A 27,174-nucleotide genomic window follows, 5' to 3' on the forward strand; every position below is an offset into this window, starting at 1 on the left:
TGCTTTTATTGTGAAGGACTCTGAAGTTTTCCAGTTTATAGTCTGCTTTGACTGTGAAGTACTCCCATGCATCCTGCTTTAATTGTGCTATAAAGGGAAAAGAATCGAGGTATTTTGCTAGCAGTTTTCGAGCGAATCATTTGTTGTTCTCCGAGCAGCCACTGGGGGCACAGGAGCAGGATTTGATATGTTTGAAGAAAGTTTAAACAAATGCTTACATCTGCGTAAGCTTTAAAGATAAAGACATCAAATTCGGCACAGTAATAGATATTAAGGAAATCTTTAAGCATACCAAATTTGAATCAGATTGGGTCATCCGTTGATTTTTTATGATTTTTTTTTTACATTTCCCCCCTTAAACCCTTTGCAAAGGATCTTAGGAGCGCTGCCACCCAGGGTGTGATTTAGCAAGAACAACAACAACAACGACATCATAGTGCTGTAGGGGATAATTCGAGGGAAACAGGTATGTGGGATGAAGCTTTTGGACTGGGAGTCGGGAGATCCAACTTCTAGTCCCCACTCAGTCCAAAGGGCGGGCCCATTTGCTAATCTACGTGAAACGTTCCACTTAGGGACGGGTGTGAAATTTGTTGACTTCACATTTTGATGCAAACTTTCCTATCTGGCCCTGCTCGGACCGCTCCACGAATCGGAATGCAGTCGCACTCTGAAATCTGTACATTTCCAAGCAATGGGATCAAGTTTGTCGATGAAAAAAGGTACAGAAAAATGCAGGTTTGGGTGTGCCTTCAATGGGATAAGTCTACACAAAACCACAATGGCCCCGTTCAGAAGACACCTTAAACCACAGCTTCAACCACGGTGGTTAAGTCAGAAAATCGGGCCGTGTTCAGAAGACACTTTAAACCATGGCTTTAACCATGGTGACTAAGGCAAAAAGATTTATGCACCATGGTTAAAGCCAGGGTTTAAGGTGTCTTCTGAACACGGCCCGGCTTTCTGGCTTAACCACCATGGTAAAAGCCGTAGTTCAATGTGTCTTCTGAATGGGAGGTTGTGGGCTCTCCCACACTAGAAGCCTTCAAGAGGCAGCTGGACAACCCTCTGTCAGGGATGCTTTAGGGTGGATTCCTGCACTGAGCAGGGGGTTGGACTCGATGGCCTTGTAGGCCCCTTCCAAGTCTGCTATTCTGTGATTCTATGAATGGCGTCTTCTCTTTCCACAAACGAAGCACTACCAATGCTGGCTTTTTGTCCTGGGCTGGCCCTGGAGGAGTTTTATGGGCAAGCAGAGCTGCCTGTCCCATCACATGGGAGGGTGGAGCCAGCAACAGTTTTACGAGACCATCGGTGGCCTGCTCCACCCCTTAACAACGACGGGATGGATTCCATGTGGCTTCCCTCAAACAGCATGTGGTTCCTGGACCTTTTCCCTTACTACGCAGAAAGGGTTTGGTCTCCTTTCTTTCTCTCCCATCAAATCCCTTAAAACACACACAGAAAAAAACATTTCCCCCCATAAATCTCACTGCTGAAATGCTCCCAGTCTTCTTCCTGAGTTGCAATGAAGTCTCATAGCAGTTGCTCCCACTGATGTCCTACTAACTTTGGCCATAGCTAGACCTAAGGTTTATCCCTGGATCGTCCAGGGGTCAAACCTGTTCATCTCGGTGACACACAGGGGATCCAGTGCTCAGGCGGGGGAGAACCCGGGATGATCCCAGGATAAACCTTAGGTCTAGCTGTGGCCTTAGTCTGCCCAGTTCCACCCTTCTGTCCTCATTGTCAAAACGAAGCCAATTAGCCCCTTGGGCCAAAGACTCGTCTTTTTGCTTATGCTGCAAGTGGAGTTCAAAGCCTCATATTTCTTCCAATTCCATTTCTCCACACACCTCACCATAGTCCTTTCTACACCTAAGGGTTATCCCAGGAAAATGGAGGGATCGTCCCTGCCTGCTTCCGGGATCCCCTGTGTGGCATTTGGATGCACAGGAAGATCCGGGGACAATCCCGGGATCTAGGGCTGGTGTAGACACAGAATCATAGAATAGCAGAGTTGGAAGGGGCCTACAAGGCCATCGAGTCCAACCCCCTGCTCAATGCAGGAATCCACCCTAAAGCATCCCTGACAGAGGGTTGTCCAGCTGCCTCTTGAAGGCCTCTAGGGTGGGAGAGCCCACAACCTCTCTAGGTAACTGATTCCATTGTCGTAGTGCTCTAACAGGAAGTTTTTCTTGATGTCCAGCTGCCCTTATCTATTTGTGGGCCCAGTTGTGTGATCTTTTTTAAAAATAAAATACTTATACTAGCAAATAGATCTGGGTTTGTACAGGTTGGAATTGCCTTTAGGTTGATACAGAGAAGCCTTCAAGAAAACGTACACAGCTGTCTCAGTTGGACCCATGGTGCATGCCCAGACAGAGTGAAGGCACACCTGCTGTCACCCCTAGGCATGGGCCCTTCCATGGTCACCACCTATAGCCCCCTGAGAAAGGGGTCTGCCCACTCCATCCCTCTGAGATGAAGCTGCCCCGCAGCAGATGGGAGGGGGCAGGCCTATATCTTCACCTATTAATCTTGTCTGGCTTCAAACTGGAGCGTGTTCAGAGGAGGGCAACCAGGATGATCAAGGGTCTGGAAACAAAGCCCTATGAAGAGAGACTGAAAGAACTGGGCATGTTTAGCCTGGAGAAGAGAAGATTGAGGGGAGACATGATGGCACTCTTCAAGTACTTAAAAGGTTGTCACACAGAGGAGGGCCAAGATCTCTTCTCGATCCTCCCAGAGTGCAGGACACGGAATAACGGGCTCAAGTTACAGGAAGCCAGATTCCAGCTGGACATCAGGAAAAACTTCCTGACTGTTAGAGCAGTGCGACGGTGGAACCAGTTACCTAGGGAGGTTGTGGTCTCTCCCACACTAGAGGCCTTCAAGGGACAGCTGGACAACCGCCTGCTTTAAGGTGGATTCCTGCACTGAGCAGGGGGTTGGACTTGATGGCCTTATAGGACCTTCCAACTCTACTATTCTATGATTCAATGATTCTATGATACTGTGCTTGTTTGTTTTTTCATACTTGAAATACTTTGCACCTTGGAGAGCTCCTTTAGAGCTCTGACTGGTTCTGAATGAAACCCGGGATGGATTCACTAACCCCCTGACATCGGAGCCACCAACCTCCACTGGCTGTACCCCCACCCAAGCTAAATGGAATTTCTGAAGAGGAATCTTTTTCACACACATGGCAGTGCCTTAGAGTGAGTCAGACTTTTGGTCTATCCCTTTCCTAGTATTGTTTATTCTGTAAGAGCAGCCTTCCGTAGCCTCAGACAAGAGGACATTCTTCACCCCCAGACCACTAATTGCAGATGACTGGGATCAGACCTGGGCCCTTCTCCATGTAAAACATGTAGGAGTGGGCCAAAACGCCCCCTCTTTCTTCCACACACACATTCTGTGCCCCCGCTTGAAGGCCATGCCTATCAGGGGTTGGGCTCCGTGAGTTCCAGAGAGGGACTCACATCATTTTCTCCAGAATGCCTTGCTCTGAGTGTCATTGGGGGCCACCATGAAAAAATAGCAGGTATTACTGGCATCTTTGGAACAGGGCATTCTGGGAGAAAGAAAATGGTGGCCCTCAGAGATATGAGGAAGCTGCTTTGAGCGTGGTCCCTGAAAAGTGCACCCAAATATGTAAAAAGAAGAGGTACTTTCACCCCTCTTTTGCCAAGAAACTCACCCAAATTTGAGCCAGCCTAAAGTCTAGATTGAAAAGCATGTGCTCTACCACTCAGCTATGCATTCTCCACAGGGAGCCATCTATATAGTGGAATTGCTGCTACGTGCCCTGAGCTCATGGGATAGGGCAGGATCTAAGTGCGAAGAATAAGTAAACACGCACACACACTCATGCACGGACACACGAGGCTGTACCAAACCAACAAGGAACATTTCCCAGAAATTCCGCTCTCTTAACAATCACCTGTTTTGTTTCAGGGGTGAGATGACATTCTTTTTGGAGAAACACAATAGAAGTGGCTGCTATTTTGTTTCCCCCCAAAAGCCCTGTTTTGAGGCGCTTTTTGAGTTTTAGGAAATTCAAAATGGCCACCACCATAAAAATGGCTCCTCCTTTGGCAGTCACTGGGGGACACCATTATTGTGGACAGCAATTGAATATCTAAAGAAAAACAAACACACTTTTACAGAGCGAGCAGACTTTTCCTCCCACAGTTCATTTTATTCAAGAGGTGAAGTAAAGTTAAATTCCGCCCCCCCCCCCCCAAAGAAAGGCCAGTGAGTAAAGCAGACTTGTTAAAAAGATAAGTCAGGATGTGCTGTTCCAAGAAACCCTATTTTTAAACCTGAATTACTAGGAAACATATTTTTACATTTGGATTATTTTCTTTAAAAAAAAAATAAGAATGTCTTGCAAACCACATCTCTCTAAAGACATTTTATTAGAAAGCCGACCCAAAGTTTAAAAGGCATTCCATGTCATGGGGGTGTGTGTGGGGGTGGGGAGAAGGGAAATTAAAGATTAACAGTGCAACCCTATGCATCTCTAATCAGAAGTAAGTACTACTAAGTTCAATAGGATTTATGGCCAAGGAGGGGCATATGGATTTTATCAAAATCTAACCCCTCTGTGTTTTGCAGATTGTCAGGTGCCTTTCATCCTGTCATCCAGGGCTGGTGCCAGACTATTTTGCCCCCTAGACAAGGTGAGCTACTTTCGCAACCCCCCCCCCCCAAAAAAAATGCCAACTTTGATTTTTAAGAACAGATGTTTCCTGGAAAAAACAAGAAGCACAAAACTTGAAACTGCTAAATTTATTTTAAAGTGCAAGGAATACGTCATGCCAATTATAGCAAACAAATTGGAAAGGAACGTCTATGGGTCTAAAATGCATTATTTAATAGGAATATCACCCCCTCCCCAACTCACACGTGCGCACGCACACACACACACTCAGCATCACTCACTCCAAACAAACACACGCATGAACACATGCATTCACTCAAAGATCCCATGCACCCCATTCACCTATACATTCTCTCTCTCTCTCTCTCTCTCTCTCTCTCTCTCTCTCTCTCTCTCTCTCTCTCTTCTGGGCGCGTTCTGGAAGTCCAAACGTGGAGCCGCCCCACCCCCACTTCAGCGTCCCTGGCTTCACTTTGGCTGGGCAGGCGCGGGGTGCCATCTCGCCCACTCAGGCCCAGCTGAACCTTTGGGCCCGGCCGGCTCACAGCCAACGCGCGTGAGTGCTGCGCTGTGCCCGTTGCCCCTGGCGCTCTAGGTGGCCGCCTGAGTGGCCTCTATGGTAGCACCAGCCCTGCTGTCATCCTGTCATTGCCAGAATTGGACCTCTTCCAAATCCCTGAATTTCTGCAAATTTGCATTTGCACAAATTCTCATTTTCCAAAAATGTGCAAATGCCCCCCCCCCCCCGAAATGGGAAAATCCCTCCAAAATGAGCATTTTCAGGTTTTCGCCTATGGGGGAAATGTGCCTTCTTAGCTAGTGGTTTTTTTTTTTTGTGTGTGTTATTATTCTACAAGTAAATTTGCATAAAATTCCAGAAAGTAAACAAACAAAAAGCAGCATAGGTCCGTGGAATCTGTGCGACACAGTCAAAACCAGGTTGGATTCATAGAAATCCAAATTCATTTGATTCTGTTGTGGATTTGTCCGACATTCCTATAGGCAAGTCAATATGTTGCAGAATCTACAAAATGATTTTGGGGAAACCAGGTTGGGGAAGAGTCCATTTCACAAAACCATTTCTCCTCAAATTACTGGGTCAATTTCACAAAGTTTAGGCCAAATCTATGTTTCTCCCCAGCTCTAACACACCCACCCACACACCCACCATGGATGGTGTAGTAAAAAAAAACACCCCATAGCTCTCAAACAGTTCCATTCCAAATTATTTGCCAGAATGATAGAAATGGCTTTTCTTTCCCTCTTGCTTTTAGGGTTGTAGGAAGTGTTGACTTCAAGATGTGAAGCTGTCCAATTCCAGTTTAGACCAGCCACACACCCCTTTATGCTCAGAGTCACAATAAATACTCTTTTGGAAGAGCCTTCCAGGGTGAGACGTGGGGATCCGCCTCCCTCCTCTCTGGGAATCATTAATGTTCCTCTATGCCCAGCTTCATTTCCCCTTTGGAACGGTTAATTTTCAAGCTCAGTTGAGGCTAGTTAAAAAGAGCATTTTTTTGGTTTGTGGTGAGACGTTAATATGTACTGTGCTTGGTCCCTCTCAGAAAGAATTACATAAAGGACAGTGCGTGCTCTCCTTGTGCAATCACTTTTCCATTTCTGCTTGGCCACTTGATCAATCCAACGTAAGCTCATCTACTTCTGTTCACACCAATGGATTTAAGGAGGCTTCAGTGGGAATCCCTTTGCCAGATTAAAAGGGCTCCTATTTTTTTTTTAATTATTACTCAATAAACAAATAACAAACATTCTTTGGGCAGATTACAAACAGCTGAAAGAATAAAATGTAATATGAGTTGTTAAAGGACTACTCTGCAATGCAAAATGGCAAACAGCTCAGGAATAGATCAATATAAAAAGGTGCCATTTGAATGCAGACTCTGCATCTGTGTCCAACATCAAGTGGAAGACATTGTTCACTACATGTTAATTTGCCCTCTGTACGGGGACCCAAGAGAGAGATTCCTGAAACCCTTATTAACACTTAGGAATGCCCTTGCCGAAACAGTTCTTTTTCTTCTGAGTGATACCAACAGGTATGTGACACATAAAGTGGATTTGTTTGCACTGGCAGCAAAAAAGATCATAGAATCATAGAATCATAGAATAGTAGAGTTGGAAGGGGCCTAAAAGGCCATCGAGTCCAACCCCCTGCTCAATGCAGGAATCCACCCTAAAGCATCCCTGACAGAGGGTTGTCCAGCTGCCTCTTGAAGGCCTCTAGTATGGGAGAGGCCACAACCTCCCTAGGTAACTGGTTCCATTGTCGTACTGCTCTAACAGTCAGGAAGTTTTTCCTGATGTCCAGCCGGAATCTGACTTCCTGTAACTTGAACCCGTTATTCCATGTCCTGCACTCTGGGATGATTGAGAAGAGATCCTGACCCTCTTCTGTGTGATAAGGAAGAGAGAGCTAGGCAAAATTGCCATAAATTGCCATGGAGATGTTGGCCTTTTCTACACCTAAGAATTATCCCAGGAAAATGGAGGGATCATCCCTGCTTGTTCCTGGGATGCCCTGTGTGTCATTTGGATGCACACGGACGATTCCGGGACAATCCCGGGGAAAATGGCAGGTGTAGACCTGCCCTCAAACTGCTGAGTGAAAGCTGAGTTTCAGTTATGGTAAATTTCAAGTTATCTGTGTAATTTCGAGGTGTTTGTATTATTGTACAATGGATGCTTTCTTTTTATGTATTTGTCATGGCCTTTGGCTAGTACAATAAACTTTGGAATGATTAAATATAAGGACATATAAGGACAGGCATAAACATTTAAAAATATAGTCTCTAAAATGCCTGGGAGAAAAGAAAGGTCTTTGCCTGGTGTGGAAAAGATAACAACATAGGTGCCAGGTGAACCTTTTTGAGGAATTTATTCCGTAAGTGGGGTGCCACCACTGAGAAGGCCCTCTGTCTTGTAGCCATACACCTAGCTTCCTTTGGTGGGGGCACCTGGCAAAAGCCCTCCAATGATGACCTAAAAGTTCAGGCAGATACTCGCTGGAGGAGATCTTCTGTAAAAGATTCTGGCCCCAAGCTGCTGAGGGCTCTGAAACACACAGGAAGTCAGTGTTGCTCAGGTAGCACTGACATCTAGGAATGGGTGAGAATTTCATTTCAGTTTGATTTTAATAAAAAAAAATACATATATACCAAAATTTGCAGAGTTGTCTCTATTTAGGACAAAAAGAATTAGAAATTAAAAAGAAATTGAATGTCAGGGAAACGGAAATCAACATGTTCATCCACTCAGGTGGTCTGAAACTTGAGTGCTCTGGGTTTAAATCCCTGTGTATTCAACCATGTTTGTGGTGCTGAATCACAGTTGCCCTAGCATCTGTATCTGAAGCTTCTATGGATCTCAGGTTATGCCTTATTCAGCCAAAAAAAAAAGAAAAGTTTCAGATTTATTGGACTCCACAATGCCTTTTCAATAACAGTTTGTCTAACTATTATTATTATTATTATTATTATTATTATTATTAGTAGTAGTAGTAGTAGTAGTAGTAGTAGTAGTATACTGCCCCATAGCCGAGGCTCTCTGGGAGGTTTACATAGGATAAAAACACTTAAAGACAACATACAAAAATTTAAAATCACAAAAACATACAATTTAAAACTACAGAAACATACAAAAACAAACCCAGGCTAGTTACAAATTGCTAAATGCTTGGGAGAAGAGAAAAGACTTGACCTGGTACGGAAAAGATAACAATGTTGGCGCCAGGCGGGCCTCATCAGGGAGATTGTTCCACAATTGGGGGCCCACCACAGAAAAAGCCCTCTCTCTTGTTGCTATCCTCCAACCAATTGTTGAGATGTAATGCATCTAATGCTTCTTTAAGTCAGGCCTTAGCTAGACCTACCTGAAAGTGGGGGAGAGGAGGGGAGACCTCGTGTTGCGATTAATGTGAGATCTCGCTCTCGTTTACTTGTAAGGCGCAACGACCTCAGGAACAGAGGCGTCGCGCCCGCCATTTTTTATTTTTTAAAGGGGACAGAGCGCATGAATGCTCATGCGCAAAGGTAAGTTTTTTATTTTTTTAAAACTACTTTCCTTGCTCCTCCCACCCTACCCCCGATGGGTGCAGTGGTCCTGAGGAGCGCTGCGCCCCGTGCGCGGCTCCTGGCTCGTGCAAGTAATTGTGCGGAGCCGGGTGAACCCACGGAAACGGGCAACACGCTCCATGGTCTCGGGCTCAGCCCGGGGCTGCGGAAAAACCAGGCCCAAAGGGGAGGGCTCTATCCCAGGGCCAGGGAGGGATGATCCCTCCCTGATCCCAGGATCCCCTGTGTGTCATCTGGACACACAGGGACGATCCCAGGGTCCGCGCCGGGATATAGCCTGGTCTAGCTAAGGCCTCATATGTTTTGGCAATGCCCCAAAGTTGCCCCCTTTTGGGAGGAGGTTATAATAAGGATGAACGTTGTACTGAAACAACCTATAATATGAAACAATGTGCACCTCCTCCTAGATTACCTACTGGCTTCTTGGAAGTTAACACCTGCTCAGTGCAGATGGCTCTTCAGAGCCCTTATGACAGCTAAACAACGTATACTATCACACTGGGAGGACAAATTCACACCTCCCACAATGCAATGGATCGAGGACCTAATAACTTTTGAACTGGTGTTATATAGATGCAACTTGCAAGTGGATAAATATACAGTTCTGGTCTGTTCTTCTTGCAATCTTTGTATAACTCTCCCCACTTTTTTTTAATGAACGGTACACATGATGGAAAATGATGATAATGCTATATATGTAATGTATGGTGTTTCCCCCCACCATTTTCATGATGTATTTTCTGGTCTGTTTTGTTAATATTCACAATATCCCCCCAAACACCCCCCCACTAATAGGTCTATCCTAAGTCGGACTTACGTTGGATTTAACCCAAGGTCTTATGCAATTGTCTATGCTATCCATGTGTAGAACCACCTTGATTGCGTTAATAACGGACCTTGGTTTCCATTAAAAAATTGCTATAGAAAGCACGCCAAAGCCACTTCTTAGCATTCCTGTGAAGTGTCTTTATGTTCTTTTAATTAGCTATAACTCCACCCCTCCATCTCATTAATTAAAACTAGCAGGACACCGATACCAGGCTAAGTAGATCTGACAACTCTTACAAGTTTGTAAGTTGTGGTCAGAAAAACATCCGATTTTATTTAAAAACACACACACCTCTCTCGCTCGCTCTCCTATTTGAAAACCACCCTCCCAAATTTGCTTTAGTTGAAGTCAATGATCATCTTCATTATTGCTATTAATCCTTCACACCCACCTCCCAGAGCGGAACTGAGCCAGCCAAATGAAAACATTCGCTGCTCGGTTGCTTTGTGATCTGAGCTTTGCACATTTTGCAGCAAAGCAATTAGAACATCTTTACTAAATCAGAGCTGCAGATAGCTCAAATGTAAGGCCTTCTGAGCGGATCTTGTGAGCTGTTCAAGCTGTGCTATAGAGCAGCTCAGGAAATCATCAAGTGCTTTACTTTGCCCTTTGCTGTTCTGGCTTTAACCTTCCCTCTGATATCTCTCCTAAACACTGACGGGACATCTCTCCTGCCTTGTTTTGTTGTAGCATATGCCTGAAGTGCATGAAAAACGGATCCTTTGGAAAGCAGTCCACAAACGTGATTTAACGAATAGCAGAAAAATGCAAACATTTTGAAAACGCATGCAGTTGATTTGCACATTTGGGGAAAGGCACACAAAAATATGCATGAATTTTTTGTGGAAAGAAGAAGAAGAAGAAGAAGAAGAAGAAGAAGAAGAAGAAGAAGAAGAAGAAGAAGAAGAAGAACAGATTCCCAAAGCTCTCAATCTGATATGGTCACAATGAACTTAAGAAAATAAGAAGAGCCGTGATAGATCAGACCAAAGATTCATCTAGTCCAGAGCTCTGTTAACACAGTAGTCAACCAGCTGTCGACCAGGAACCCACAAGGCCATGGGTGCAACAGCCTGTGTCCACCAGTTGCTAGGGAACATGGGTGGGAGGGTGCTGTTGCATCATGTCCTGTTTGTTCATCTCTGGCCGATGGCTGGTTGGCCACTGTGGCCACAGCTAGACCTAAGGTTTATCCTGGAATCATCCAGAGTTCGCCCCTGCCTGAGCACTGGATCCCCTGTGTGTCACCTAGATGAACAGGTTTGACCCATGGATGATCCTGGGATAAACCTTAGGTCTAGCTGTGACCTGTGTGAACAGAGTGCTGGACTAGATGGACCCTTGGTCTGATCCAGCATCAGGGTACTTCTTATGTTCTCCCACCCATGTTCCCCAGCAACTAGTGTACATAGGCTTACTGCTTCTGTTACTGGAGGTAGTACATAGGCATCAGGACCAGTAGCCATTGATAGCTTTCTCCTCCAGGAATTTATTCAACCTCATTTTAAAGCCATCCAAATTGGTGGCCATCACTGAATCTGCCCTGCCCTGAATCTCCCACCCATCAGCTTCATGGGATGACCCCCGTTGGGTTATAGTTTTAAGAGAGAGGGAGAAAAATGGCTCCCTGTCCACCTTCTCCACACCATACATCATTTTGTACCCCTCTATCATGTCTCCCCTTAGCCTCCTTTTTTCCAGGCTAAACAATCCCAGTTGACGTAACCTTCCCTCCTAAGTGAAATGCTCCAGCCCCTTCATCATTTTAGTTGTCCTTTTCTGCCCTGTGGTGGAATTTGGAGAAACTCGACAAACTCTGGTTTTGCTGTTTCACACATCCCTAGCTCAGTGGGAAAGAAATGATTGTGAGCATTGGAGCCACCAAAGATGGCCATCCACTTCTTCCACTGTAGCTCTCTTTGGAAGTCAAAAGTCCGGACAAGCCTCACCAGGTGACCGCGGGACTGCAAGAGGTGTTAATTGGCCAATGAGTAGGGATAATGAGGAGCCATTGAGGATGTGGTTTGGGTGGGTGGCCTTTGAGTGTTCTGAAGCCGGACTCTTGAAATAAACAGAAGAAGATGGGCGTTCATTATTTGTGTATTTTTTTTAAAGAAACAAATTTAAAAAAACTTTTGTTTTTACAAGGGATGTTTGCATGAAAATGAGATCTGGGTTCTTCCACAGCTAACCCCACTAGGCCTAAGGGGAATAAGCTAGCTGGGTGGCGAAAACTGCTATCCATGGTTTCAATAAAGAACAGCTGTGAAACTGAAGAGGGATCAAGAGTTTCACACAGACAGACACACTGCAAACTCTCTCTCTCTCTGGTTCTCTCTGTGCATCTGGCCCCAATTAAAAAAAAAGCCGGATATAGAAGTGAGAGAGACAGAACCAGACTCATCCCTGACATGGGAGGAGACGGCTGGTTAATTCTGCGTTTGGTGTCTGTCCCTTCCCACTCGATCATCCCTTCCACTAAACTTCAGATGAAGAATTCTGAGAAAAACCAAAACATGTGCTGTTAGGGGGAAATGGCTAGGGTCATTAAAAGCGTTTGTGGTGGGTTTTTTTGTTTTGTTTTTATCATGGTGATCACCAACATAGCTGGGTGGTGGCGGGGGAACGTGAGGGATGGGAAACGTAGTCCAGCACATTTGAAAGGTGTCAGGTTGTAGGAGGCTGTATAAAATACACAAGAGCAGGGGCTGGTAAAAAAAGTTGGCTACCCTTAACCACTCATGGTTCCTAATGATTGTAGACATTCTACTGGGTACTAGGGGTGTGCAGAGCGGGTCTGCTCTGCTCCGAAATTTGGAGCAGAGCTCTATTGAGCAGCTTCTCTGCTATTATTTTCGGAGCAGCTCCTTTGCTCTGCTTCATCAGTTTATCCATCGAAGAACTGCTCCATTTTCAGATAACCACTCTATTGCAGTCAATGGAAATTAACCAAAATGCTTACAGCTTCGTCACTGTTAAAGTTAAAGAGATGAAAATTGGCACCGTGGTAGCTCTTACATAGGGCTTTAGCCATGCCAAGTTTGAAACAGTTCCATTCATGCCTTGATTTTTAAAGGAATTTTTAAAAGTTGGAATAACTGTGCCATCGTAGACAATGGAAAGTAACACAAATGCTCACAGCTCCCTCATTTTTAAAGATAAAGAGATGAAATTTGGCACCATGGTAGCTCTTATATAGGGCTTTAGCTTTCTCTCATTTCTCCTCATTAGAGCAAATGGTCAGGGAACGCAGCAGACCTCTGTTTTTATAAACTGAAGATGCACAACTGTGCATCAGGAAAGTAAAGGATAAAAACTCCCTCCATGAATGCACAGGGGCGAATTAACTCAGAATCAGAGAAGTTAGAACAGGGTGTAAATAGCCATAAATAAACCCATGGCTGGATAAGGCTGCGATCATGTAGCCACTTTCCTGGAAGTAAGCCCTACTGAAATCCAAGAGGTTTACTTTTGAGGAGACATGTGCAGGATTGCACTTTGGAAGGAGGAGATAGTTATAGCTCACCCAAAAGAGTTGGGGGGTGGGGGGAGAGGTAAAAATGTAACTAACCAAGAAAAGGACAGAAAAAAGATGGGTGGGGGGAGAAAGGACAGGATGGCGGCAGAAGAGAATGAGAGATGGTATAGTAGAAAAAGAAAGCACAGAGAGAGAGAGAGAGAGAGAGAGAGAGAGAGAGAGAGAGAGAGAGAGAGAGAATGAGAGAGAGGAAGAGAGAGAGAGAAAGAGTTGGAAAAAGAAAAAGTCTAAAGGCAAAGCAATGGTATAGGCCGGCTATCCATTATCTAAAACTCTGCTCTTATTTGTCTGGTTGCACCTCAGTTTTCTTCCTACAAACAACCCCCTCAAAAAATAAGGTTTAGAAATTTACACAGACAGCTGGCTTTTCTTTCAAGGATCCCCTTTTAATTTTTTACCACTCCCCCCAAAAAGTTACCACTGGTGTGTATTTCTCTCTCTCTCTCTCTTTTTTCCCCTTCTGTCTTTTCTTTGTTTTAGGAAGCTATGGGGATAGTGGTGTGTGTGTGTGTGTGTGTGTGTGTGTGTGTGTGTGTGTGTGTGTGTATGGGGGGGGGGGCAAATGGTTTAAGGGGAATTTTTAAAAAAAATCCTAAAAATCAAGGGATGAACAGAACTGCTTCAAACTTGGCACGGCTAAAGCCCTATGTACGAGCTATCATGGTGCCAAGTTTCATCTCTTTATCTTTAAAAATTACAGAGCTGTAAGCATTTTTGTTCATTTCCATACACTATAACGGAGCGGTTATCCAAAAAATGGACCGAAGCTCTGATCTGGCTGTTCTCTGCTCCATGAGTATCTGACAGTTTTTAAACCATCCACGATCTACTCCACAAGTTTGAAGCTCCAAAGGATTTTTGGAGCGGAGCACACAGGCCTACTGGTACTATGCTGGTAAGATTGCTTCCATGTAGCATATTGTTTGTGTCTGTGAAGAAAGTTCGTACTAGCCAAGAGTTAATTATGTAGGTTTTCTGTATAGTAACATTTAAAAAAAACACATTTTTTTTTTGCATTTGACTATGGTTTTAGCGTCATTCCTTCCTCTGACCTCTCAGGGCAAGACGTTCAAGTAGAGGTTGGTGACTGCTCTTGTTCCTAATTGTGCTGCTCTGTCATTACGCTTTTAAAAGCATTTTACAAGTTCTGTGGGGTGTAGGGTTTAAGAGTTTCTGATTCGAAGGGGGCATAGAAATTTACTTTTTTATTTATTATTGCAGTGATCTCCCACCTTTCCCCCTCCCTCCTTTTGCAAGGAGCCCAGGGCAACAAACACAGCCCTCCTCTCCATTTTATCTTCACAACCACCCTGCAAGGTAGGTTAAGTCGGAAGTCAATGACTGGCCCGAAGTCACCCGGTGAGCTTCATGTCCGAGAGGGGACTAGAACCTGGTTCTTCTGAGTCCCAGCCCAACACTCTAACCGCTACTAAGGATGTGCACGGACCCCCGATCCTCTTCGTGCCCGATCCGCAAATTGCAGATCGGGCCTGCTCCACCCCGCCTCGATCTGCCTAGGGGCCACTCTGCTCCGCTGCGGAGCTCCGGCTCCGAATCGGAGCTCCGCAGTGGTGGGGAATGGCGCCACGTAAAGCCCCCCTCCCTCCTCCCCCTACCTGTGTCCGTCCCGGCCCATCCCAGCTTCACTAGAGTCCGCGGCTCAACCAGGAACTGTAGGCCCCGGCCTACACTTCCTGGTTGAGCCGTGGGCTCTAGTGAAGCTGGGATGGGCCGGGACGGACACAGGTAAAAAACCCCTCCCCCTTGCCCCCTTACCTGGCTCTGCCGCTGTCGCCGCACGGGCGGCGGCGGCAGGGCCAAGTAAACCCCCTTTACCTTTTTTGCAGAGCTCCGGATCGAGACGAAGGATCCGCCTTCACCTTCCGCTCCGCAACGCTCTGTGGCTCCCCCAATCCTCTTCGCCTCCGCCTTAACGGGAGGCGAAGCCCCCCCCGATCCGCTCCTGCTTCTCCGGTCCAAGGAGAAGCGGAGCACATCCCTAACCGCTACACTGCACTAGCTCTCCATAACAATAACAGTTGTAGAAGTCATCAATTCCGTGGCCCATATCAAATTCACTTTGCCTTCCAGCCGAGTGCACTGGCTAGCTTAGCCCGGAACGGACTCACTCACCTTGCACTTTGGGGCCTTTGGCTTTTAAATGCCGCTCACACTTGGCCTTGGCTTTTAGCAGCAAGAATATCTGCTCCTCCTTCGTCAAAACGTCATCAGGATCGTCCTGCTAGGAGACAGAGCAAATGAGATCAAAATCACTGCGAGATTCGTTGCTGCAAGCTTTACAGAAAAAAGAGGCAAGAGATGGGAGGGGATCACAATGGAAGGTCATTTAGCACAACTCAGAGCACTACGTATTGCATAATATATGTGGAATTCTACATTTATAACAAAAGGATGTAACATCTAATCACGTCATGTAGGGTGACCCTATGAAAAGGAGGGCAGGGCTCCTAACAATTGCATTGAAAAGGGAATTTTAGTCGGTGTCATTTATAGGCATGCAGCACCTGGTGAAATCCCCTCTTCATCCCAACAGTTAAAGCTGCAGCAGCCCTGCCCTCCTTTGTATCTGCTCATTGTAGTATATCTTCTACAGCTTTAACTGTTGTGATGAAGAGGGAATTTCACCAGGGGCTGCACGCCTACAAATGACACCTGCTGAAATTCCCCTTTCAGTACAACTGTTAAAGACACAGAAGCCCTTTCCTCCTTTTCATATGGTCACCCTAAGCACATTAAAGCATAATGGTTAGGGTGATCATATGAAAAGGAGGACAGGGCTCCTGTATCTTTAACAGTTGCATAGAAAAGGGAATTTCAGCTGGTGTCATTTGTACATATGGAGAACCTGGCGAAATTACCTCTTCATCACCACAGTTAAAGCTGCAGGAGCTATGCTAGAGTGACCAGATTTAAAAGAAGGCAGATTTAAAAGAAGGCACCTGCAGCTTTAACTATTGTGATGAAGAGGGAATTTCTCTAGGTTCCCCATATATACAAATGATACCTGCTGAAATTCCCTTTTCTATGCAACTGTTAAAAATACAGGAGCCCTGTCCTCCTTTCCATATGGTCACCCTACATAACACAACGATTAAATATGGGATATACTTGATATACAGAACCAACATCAATTTAAACTTATTAGGAGACACAGTATATTAATTGTGCCGTATTTCTTTGATTCTAAGACACACTTCCCCCCCCATGTAAACATCTCTAAAAATGGGCTGCGTCTTAGAATCGCGGGTGCGTTTATTATTTCTTAGAATCAAAGCTTTTTTTCTGTTGGTGGTACTGAAATTAGTGTGCGTCTTACAATCGATGGTGTCTTACAATCGAAGAAATATGGTAATTGTATAAATACAAAGCTAGAGGGAAATATTTCAATAGGGAGACCATATGAAAAGGAGGACAGGGCTCCTGTATCTTTAACAGTTGTATTGGAAAGAGAATTTCAGCAGATATCATTTGCATATATGGAGAACCTGGTGAAAATTCCTCTTCATCATACCAGTTAAAGCTGCAGGTGCCCTGCCCTCTTTTAAATCTGGTCACTCTAGTATAGCTCCTGCACCTTTAACTGTGGTGATGAAGAAGGAATTTCACCAGGTTCTCCATATATACAAATGACACCTGCTGAAATTCCCTTTTCTATGCAACTGTTAAAAATACAGGAGCCCTGTCCTCCTTTCCATATGGTCACCCTACATAACACAACGATTAAATATGGGATATACTTGATATACAGAACCAACATCAATTTAAACTTATTAGGAGACACAGTATATTAATTGTGCCGTATTTCTTCGATTCTAAGACACACTTCCCCCCCCCTCATGTAAACATCTCTAAAAACGGGCTGTGTCTTAGAATCGCGGGTGCGTTTATTATTTCTTAGAATCAAAGCTTTTTTCTGTTGGTGGTACTGAAATTAGTGTGCGTCTTACAATCGATGGTGTCTTACAATCGAAGAAATATGGTAATTGTATAAATACAAAGCTAGAGGGAAATATTTCAATAGGGAGACCATATGAAAAGGAGGACAGGGCTCCTGTATCTTTAACAGTTGTATTGGAAAGAGAATTTCAGCAGATATCATTTGCATATATGGAGAACCTGGTGAAAATTCCTCTTCATCATACCAGTTAAAGCTGCAGGTACCCTGCCCTCTTTTAAATCTGGTCACTCTAGTATAGCTCCTGCACCTTTAACTGTGGTGATGAAGAAGGAATTTCACCAGGTTCTCCATATATACAAATGACACCTGCTGAAATTCCCTTTTCTATGCAACTGTTAAAGATACAGGAGCCCGGTCTTCCTTTTCATATGGTCACCCTAATTTCAAAGCATCCCACCCCCAAACTCGTATCATAACAGGCCTCTCCAACATGTTCCATGAGTTGATGGAGGTGCAGTAATGTCCTTATTGTTATTTGCATAGGTAATAAATGACTCCCAGGTTCCATAACATTTATCAGGGTATGACTTGGATCAATATTAATCATCCTGTTTTGTTAGCTTTTCCCACCAGAGTTAATTTACAGACTGGAATTTATTTCTTCACACAATTAGGAATGCTGATTGTTCTCCCCCCTGCCCCCATGAAGATGTTATTATCATTCTAGCAGTCACCCCCATGAAAGTATATTTTGGACTATGATTCCATCAACCCCAGACAGCATGGTCAGGAATTCTGGGATATGCAGTCCAAAAGACCCGGAGGGCACCAGGTTGGTTATATAAAAAAACAACATTACTAAACTAACCCTAACAGCATATCTGTATTTCATACATATTTGTATGAAATATATTCTTAGTGGAACCAGAGCTTCCTTCTTGCTTTGCTGTTGTGCTGCTGTATATGTGAAAGATAGAGAGACTAGAATCACAGAATACCGTATTTCTTTGATTCTAAGACGCACTCCCCCCTCCATATAAACATCTCTAAAAACGGGGTGCGTCTTAGAATCGCGGGTGTGAATATTATTCTTAGAATCAAAGCTTTTTTTCTGTTGGTGGTACTGAAATTAGTGTGCGTCTTACAATCGAAGAAATACGGTAGTAGAGTTGGAAGGGGCCTACAAGGCCATCGAGTCCAACCCCTTGCTCAATGCAGGAATCCACCCTAACAAAACGAAAAAGAGAGTAATATCTAGGGTGACCAACTGTCAGGATTTCCCCGGATTTGTCCTGGTTTTTGTTCTTTCCATGGTGTCAGGGGGGATTTTCTATAATTTTCAATAATGTCCTGGAATGATACACCTTCCCCTTTAAGGCTGCCATTAGCATGGCAGGAGGGAATGACATGCTTTCTTGAGGCACATCATTCCCCCACCCCGAGCTCCAATTGAGGTCTTAAAGGGGAAAGTGGGTCATTCGTGGACATTATAGAAAAGGCCCCAATTGGAGTGGATGGTGGTAGTGCAGAATGAAATCCTTTCCCCTCCTCCACTCCAGTCGGGTTCTTTAAGGTGGCGGGGGAATAATGTACTTTCTGCAGGACTCAGAAAGCTGCTTCCCCCCCCCCCCCACACACACACTAGGTGTCCTCCTTTTTGGTTTCCCAAATATGGTCACCCTAGTAATATCTTTCTATCTATCTATCTATCTATCTATCTATCTATCTATCTATCTATCAAGCTGAAAGTATGTGTGTGGGTTTGTATGTCTGGAAATGTTTACCCACTTCCAGATGAACTACAACCTTGAAATTTGGGGTGTTGAGAAGTCTTCATGTACAATGCACCAAAAAACCCCAAACCCAGAATTTCTGTGGTTTAACTACTTTTAAATGATTAAAAACAAATCCTAGGCTGATGCCTACAACTCCCATCATGGCTGCAACTCCCAGCATCTCTGAAGGAATGCTGGGAGATGTAGACGTTTCACAAATCTTGGGGGTCGTGCGCGGCCATATGGGCGATCTTGCAAAATCTCTTAATGGCTCCACATCCCAGGATGTCTTGGACAGAGCGGCCGGCGTCCCCTGGGATCCACTTCCCTCCTCTCCTGCATGGGATGTGGCTCTACCATTAGACACCCTGGAGCAGTTAGCAGGGGCTGCAGTCAGCCGACCCAAGATGCCCGTTCAGGTGTTGTGGCCTTCGCGAGCCACACCAGGTAGATGCTCGCCTTCTTCCCCCTTCCTTTGCACGTATGAAATGGTCTCTCATATGCGGGCCCCAATAGCCATGTGTGCAGATACACACATACACAACCCAGCGTGAACCGGAATACACAAAAGTGCCTTGGAGATACACATATTATTTTTAAAATAATCATTATTTGGGGCCCCGAGCAATGCCGGGAATATCAGCTAGCAGACAGAGAGAGAGAGAGAGAGAGAGAGAGAGAGAGAGAGAGAGAGAGAGAGAGAGAGAGATCTAAATATTTTGGCTTCTGGCCTCCTCGGTAGCTGAGATGTTTACATGGTAATGTTTAGCTCTAAATATATTTCGAAATCACTCTATTGTTAGTCTATCTCCTGCTTATATATTTTAACTGAAGCCTGGCTACATCCGTAGCAGGTCCAGGGCCTCTTTTCTGCTTTGCTGTTGTGACACTTTTCACCTACTCCCCCTCCCTCTCCGTATATCGGTTGGATTCCAGCTCAACTTGAGTGAGTTGGGGTTAATTCCTAGGTGGGAGGGGGCGACAGCCTCCCAGCCGCCACTGAGTGAGTTCAGCCTGTCTTCCCCTCACGGCCCCTTGGTCAAAGAACGTAGTGTGAAAATGCAAGTCTGGCATGCCGAGGGCAAAAATCTCTGGGTTGTCAAAAGCATATAGCCAAATTCCAGGTTTCTTTATTATTTATTAAAACGTTTGTATCCCGCCCAATATGACAAAGATCTCAGGGCAGCGTACAGGTAAAATCATACAAACAACATGAAACAATAAATATACACAGCTAAAAACAAATGAAGAAGCTTGATTAAGATTAGGGATGGAGATCGGAGGAGGGCTACGAGGATGATCAGGGGCCTGGAAACAAAGCCCTATGAGGAGAGAGACTGAAAGAACTGGGAAGGTTTATCCTGGAGAAGAGAAGACTGAGGGGAGACATGAAAGCAAGCAAGTCCATGAAAAGTTGTCACACAGAGGAGGGCCAGGATCTCTTCTCGATCTTCCCAGAGTGCAGGACACGGAATAACGGGCTCAAGTTACAGGAAGCCAGATTCCAGCTGGACACCAGAAAAAACTTTCTGACTGTTAGAGCAGTACGACAATGGAATCAGTTATCTAGGGAGGTGGTGGGCTCTCCCACACTAGAGGCCTTCAAGAGGCAGCTGGACAACCATTTGTCAGGGATGCTTTAAGGTGGATTCCTGCACTGAGCAGGGGGTTGGACTCGATGGCCTTGTAGGCCCCTTCTAACTCTACTTTGTACTGCTCTAACAGTCAGGAAGTTTTTCCTGATGTCCAGCCGGAATCTGGCTTCCTGTAACTTAAGCCCATTAATCCGTGTCCTGCACTCTGGGAAGATCGAGAAGAGATCCTGGCCCTCCTCTGTGTGACAACTAGGGATGTGCTCCGCTCCGATTAGGAGCGTAGAAGCAGTAGCGGATTGGCCTGCTCCGCCTTACCCAGAGGCGGAGTAGGAGCGGACCGCGGACCCCCTAGAAGCAAGGCGAAGAGAAGCGACCATTTTTCGGAGCTCCGAGTTCAGTCGGAGCGCTCCGGTCGCCATCTTGAAAACATTTCGCCATAGGATTGCATTGCGGCAAATAATCGCGCATAACTACGTTGTTTTTGAAGCTATCGTTCTGGAAATTCTTGTGCACAGAGAGTCGTGGATGGGGGTCATTTTGAGACCACTCTCACCTCTCTGCGTGCTGTGGTTCACGTGCAATATTTTTTTAAAAATCGGGGCAACCGCGGGGCTCAAACTGCGTTTCGGCTTTTCGCCCATAGGATTGCATTGAGGGAAAGAATCGGGGATAACTGGGGGGGGGTTTAAGCTATCGTTCTGAAAATTCTTGTGCACAGAGAGTCGTGGATGGGGGTCATTTTGAGACCACTCTCAACTTTCTGCGTGCTGTGGTTCACGTGCAATATTTTTTTAAAAATCGGGGCAACCGCAGGGCTCAAACGGCGTTTCGGCTTTTCGCCCATAGGATTGCATTGAGGGAAAGAATCGGGGATAACTGGGGGGGGGGTTTAAGCTATCGTTCTGAAAATTCTTGTGCACAGAGAGTCGTGGATGGGGGTCATTTTGAGACCACTCTCAACTTTCTGCGTGCTGTGGTTCACGTGCAATATTTTTTTAAAAATCGGGGTTTGGGTTTTTTTTTTTTATTATTATTATTTTTTTGGAAGCGATGACAGGCACATTCAACTCCCAATCCTGATGAGAATTCATCTCCTCAGAAAGCATCCTCCTCCAATCCCAGCGTTGGAGGGGGGACTAAGGCAGACCCACCCTGAGAACTTTCTGTTTTGTGTCTCTTTGTGGGTTGGCGTTCGTGGAGGGAACACTTACTTAGCTAGTGCTCCTGCTTTGGAGATAGATTAATTTAATATAGGTTTAGTTTGGCGCGTGTGTGTGTTTGTTTGCTTCTTTCTGACTTGTAGCTTAGTTTGCCCTGTGTTTTCCCCTTACTTTGATTTAATATAAACTTTATTTTTGAATTTTGGAGTGTGTGGTTGGGTTGGTTGCCCCCCCCCTTCCCTGTATTAAAGCCTGACTGTTCTGCTTTTGTGAAAGCTTTCTTTTGAAAGCATACACACACTTTTTGTCCCATTTCCCTACATTTATATTCTTAAACATATTTTATTATATTCTTTCACATAGTCCATTAGTATATATTCTCATACATATTATATTAGTATTCATATTTTGTTCTTCTTATAGTAGTGGTTGGTTCTTTTTCCCCCTCCCCTCTCTTAAATCCTGATTGTGTTTCCTTCTATCTTCTATATACCAAATATACCAAAAAAATTGGATTCTCTTTTTCTTCTCTGTGTAACTTCGACGGAGTGGGCTGCTTTTGTCAAGTTCAACAGGCAGCCACAGATTGAGCATTTTGGGGAAAGCATACGCACACCATTTCCCTATTCTTAAACATATTATTATTATATTCTTTGACATAGTCTTAGTAGTCTATTAGTATACATTCTCATACATATTAGTAGTAGTATTCATATTTTGTTCTTCTTATAGTAGTGGTTGTCCCATTTCTTGTCCCATTTCCCTACATTTATTAGTAATATTCTAAAACATATTATTATATTCTTGTAGATATTCTTAGTAGTATATTCTCATACATATTAGTAGTAGTATATTTTATTGTTCTTGTCCCATTTCCCTACATTTAAACATATTATATTCTTCTTATACATATTCTTAGTAGTACCTTATACATAGTATTAGTAGTATTAATATTTTGTTAGTCATCATGAAAAGAGAAAGCAGGCGTGCTGAAAGCAGCAAGGCTCAGTCTGCCAGCAGGGCTTCCTCTCCTCCTGTGAAACTCAAACGGGCAACTCCTTGGCTGACTGCTCCAAAACAGAAGCAGGACAAGCAGCAGGCAGAGCCACTCTCTTCTGCAACTTGTGCCCGGCGTTCTCTTTTTGAGGGTGGGAATGGGAAAAGTGCCCGTTTGCAAGAGGCACGTGGCAGCAGTGCCATTAGAGGAGGAGGAGTATCCCCAACTCCTTCATTCTCCTTTCAGCCCACGAGCCCGCTGATGGACCTAGACGAGGTCCTCAGCACAGTGGAGGGGGGGGAGGAGGAGGAGGCGGTGGGCCTCCAGGATGTGGGGGCTGAGGAGGAGCAGCAGCAGGCCGAGGCTCTCTCCCCAGTCTCATCCCACACCCCTGTTTCTGTGGCAACACCAGAGAGCTCAGGCGGGCAATTGGTGGTGTCACCACAGAAACGAAAGACAAGCATCGTGTGGGACCACTTTGAGTTGGGAGCGGATCCCCGCTTTGCTGTCTGTCGCCACTGCAAACTCAGCCTAAGCAGGGGTTCATCGACAGGGCATTATGGAACCAGCAGCATGAAGATGCATCTTCATAGGCAGCACCAGGCGATCTTGCTGGGGAAAGAGGCGGGCAAGGCGACTGGTTCCAGGGGAAAGCCGAAGGCTGCTGCTGGCACTGCCACTCTAAGCTCTCCATCTCCCATCCCCACAAGGGTTAGGCAGGCAACCCTGCAGGACATGGGGTGGGGGAAGTATTGACCCACAAGATGGCGTTTTCCAATGCCCACCCAGGGTGCTACTGTGTTGGGGCATCTGCCGGGACTGACTCCTCCCCAATACTAGATCTATGACATGTCACTCTGCCTGCCCCTCTGCTAGCCTGTCCTCCTCGGTGACCGACTCGCTGGGATGGTTTGCGTTTGCAATGCGTGACTAACTGCAATGCTGGCTTAGAAACCAGCCATCACTTCCTTGTGCCCCCAGAAATGCCCGCAGCCTGCCTGCCTGCCTGCCCGCCTCCCCCGGGGTGCTGCTGTGGTGGGGCATCTGCCAGGACTGACTCCTCGCCTACTCTGCCTGCCTCTCTGCCCGCCTGGTGCCTGGTTTGCTCCCAATCGTCCTCCTCTGTGCCCCTCAAGGCGTAACTGCTGGCTTAGAAAGAAACAACCAGCCATCTTTGCCTCACTTTGCGCCCACTTATGGGTTGGTTTGCTATGCGTTAGTGCTCAAGCCATCCTTGCGGCACTACAATGCATGCTGCCTGCCTGCTTTCCATTGATGGTGCTATATAAATAAATAATAATAATAATAATAATTCTCCCCTTCCCGCCTTGCAGCGATGGTGTATGTGTCTTGCTTTGACTAAGGGGAGAAGTCCTTCCTGCGCTCACTTAGACTTTATCAAATTCAATAATCCCTTTTTCAAATGTGCCAGAAGATTTAGGGTTATCTCGTGGCATGTTGGGATTGCCTTGGAACTGGCCCCATTGAGCTGTCTGCAATTGCAACTTTAAATCCCTGACATACTGGAGTGTTCAAATTTCAAAAGTTCCCCTAACATCAGGGGATGATGGGATTGCCTTGAAACTTGGTGTCCATGGGGACACATGGGTAAGCTGTCATGGGACCAAAGGATAGGTTTCTAACGTGCAAATTGACGTAGTTGTAGAATGGGACTTGATTTGGGGTGAGTTAAAAAGTTTAAGCCGCGCCAAAAATCAGGGGATGATGGGATTTGCTTGCAACTTGGCGTGCATGTGGACACATGGATAAGCTCTCCTGGTGCCGAGTTTGAGGTTTCTAACATGCAAATTGACGGAGCTATCCCAAGGGGTGTGAATGGGGTGCCCGATTTTCATAAATTCCCCAAAAATCAGGGGATGATGGGATTGCCTTGAAACTTGGCGTGCATGTGGACACGTGGATAAGCTATCATGGTGCTGAGTTTGAGGTTTCTAACGTGCAAATTGACGTAGTTGTAGAATGGGACAATTTGGGGTGAGTTAAGCCATGCCAAAAATCAGGGGATGATGGGATTTGCTTGCAACTTGGCGTGCATGTGGACACATGGATAAGCTCTCCTGGTGCCGAGTTTGAGGTTTCTAACATGCAAATTGACGGAGCTATCCCAAGGGGTGTGAATGGGGTGCCCGATTTTCATAAATTCCCCAAAAATCAGGGGATGATGGGATTGCCTTGAAACTTGGCGTGCATGTGGACACGTGGATAAGCTATCATGGTGCTGAGTTTGAGGTTTCTAACGTGCAAATTGACGGAGCTATCTAAAGGGGTGTGAATTAGGGTTATGGGAGGTGCGTTAGAGGGTAGAGCCGCGCCAAAAATCAGGGGATGATGGGATTTGCTTGCAACTTGGCGTGCATGTGGACACATGGATAAGCTGCCCTGGTGCCGAGTTTGAGGTTTGTAACATGCAAATTGACGGAGCTATCCCAAGGGGTGTGAATGGGGTGCCCGATTTTCAAAAATTCGCCAAAAATCAGGGGATGATGGGATTGCCTTGAAACTTGGCGTGTGTGTGTATACGCCCATGAGGTGTCATGGTGCCAAACGTGAGGTTTCTAACTTCAACGGAAAAAAAGTTGTTTACTTTTTTAGCTTTCAATGCAAGCCTATGGGGGGGCAAAAACGGAGCTCCGGATCCGATCCGGAGCTCCGGGCGGAGCGGAGCGGAAGTGGGCGGAGCGGGGGCGGGGCGGAGCGACCCGCTCCGAAAAATGGCGGATCTGCAAGTGAAGCGGAGCGGGGGGTCCGTGCACACCCCTAGTGACAACCTTTCAAGTATCTGAAGGAGCTAGGCATCGCGTCTGCCATTTTTAAATTATTTTTTAAAGAGGAAGGAGCACACGACCACTCATGCGCTAAAGGTAAGCGGGTTTTTTTTTTTTTAAATTAAATTCTGCTCCCCCACCCTACCCCCGATGGCTGTAGCTCCCGGCTCAGCACGAGGCAACGGGCCACATGTTCCGCAGTCTTGGGCTCAGCCTGAGACCGCGGAAAAACCTGGGCCAAAGTGGAGGACTCTATCCCGGGGCAAGGGAGGGTTGGACCCTCTCTGATCCCAGGATCCCCTGTGTTTCAGGGACAATCTTGGGGTTTGCACTGGGATAAAGCCCCATCTAGTTAAGGCCTGAGATTTCCAAATTATTCCTGCTAGTTCAGGAACACTGGGAAGTGTGTGTGTGCATTGCCTGACATCACATGCAGGCCTCAGGGCTGAAAAACTTGTGTGCCCCTGTGCTGGACTGAAGTTTTAGTTGATGAATCAGTGGCCCCCCTGTTAATAGGTAGGGCTACTTTGGTGCTGGTGTGTCTCTGTAACATAGAACCAGAAAGACAACCGCATGGGAGGAATTTTCTTCTAAGCAAACAGCAATCCTTTTCTGAGATTGCAAGTTAATTATCCTTCCTTAGAGATTTCAAAAAAAGCACCTATATTAAGGCGTGGGTCATATGCAAATGTATTTCAGTGCTGCCGTTTTAATTAGCTAGTTAAAGGGCAGATGAACAATCAATTCGAAATTCTTCAATTAAATGGCAGTCCTTAATGAATATTAATAAATAATGTTAATGTGAGAGAGGGGCCATGTCCTCATCTTCACTTGGTCACCTCTTCTCCTCATGCAGAAATAAGGGGCAGGGTACAGGATGTGTTGAAAAGCAGAAGTTGCAAGAAGAGCTATGAGTTCCCTATCTGGATGTGACCAGTGTGAAGTGGTCTCCCACACTAGAGGCCTTCAAGAGGCAGCTGGACCACCATCTTGCAGGGATGCTTTAGGGTGGATTCCTGCATTGAGCAGGGGGTTGGACTCGATGGCCTTGTAGGCCCCTTCCAACGCTGCTATTCTATGATTCTATCAGGAAAAACGTCCTGACTGTTAGAGCAGTACGACAATGGAACCAGTTACCTATGGAGGTTGTGGGCTCTCCCACACTGGAGGCATTCAAGAAGCAGCTGGACAGCCACTTGTCAGGGATGCTTTAGGGTGGATTCCTGCATTGAGCAGGGGGTTGGACTCAATGGCCTTGTAGGCCCCTTCCAACTCTGCTATTCTATGATTCTATGATTCTAAGGCCACAGCTAGACTTAAGGTTTATCCTGGGATCATCCAGGGTTCGCCCCTGCCTGAGCAGTGGATCCCCTGTGTGTCACCGAGATGAACAGGTTTGACCCCTGGACGATCCAGGGATAAAGGTTGGGTCTAGCTATGGCCAAAGTCAATATGGTGGGTGGAGAGGGTGATTCAGGCAAAGCCTCTCCTCATCCGTATCAGCAAACTTTTGGGGTGCACAACGAAAGGTGGTGGGGAGGAATGTTCACATCCTCTAAAAGCGGCAAAGTACTGCTTCAGAAGGGGTTCCTGCAGTGTGGCGCCCGACACAATGCCTCCTCTTGCAAAGTGCAGACCGAGACAAGGGCCGAGAGCGTGCGACGAACCGTTCGACTCAAAACGTCGTTTGTCTCAAGAGGTGGTTGATCTGCCAACATGAGCTTTGCCCCACCTCAAACACCAAATTTTGCACTGATGTCCCCTCCCCCCCACACCCGGAAATTCAGCAGGACCCTCGCAACAACATTCAGCAGA

The 27,174-nt window shown here is 45.8% G+C and overlaps 1 protein-coding gene across 1 annotated transcript in view; it reads right to left on the reverse strand.

Annotated features, from left to right (window-relative positions):
• Positions 1–27,174, reverse strand: part of PTH1R (parathyroid hormone 1 receptor) — a 194,164-nt gene that overhangs the window by 62,619 nt on the left and 104,371 nt on the right. Inside the window, exon 2 of the mRNA XM_063122683.1 lies at positions 15,261–15,369. Coding sequence (XP_062978753.1) covers positions 15,261–15,369 — 109 coding nt within the window. The remainder of the gene's footprint in view (positions 1–15,260; positions 15,370–27,174) is intronic.

Source organism: Elgaria multicarinata, chromosome 1 (assembly GCF_023053635.1).
Source record: "Elgaria multicarinata webbii isolate HBS135686 ecotype San Diego chromosome 1, rElgMul1.1.pri, whole genome shotgun sequence".
NCBI lineage: Eukaryota > Metazoa > Chordata > Lepidosauria > Squamata > Anguidae > Elgaria > Elgaria multicarinata.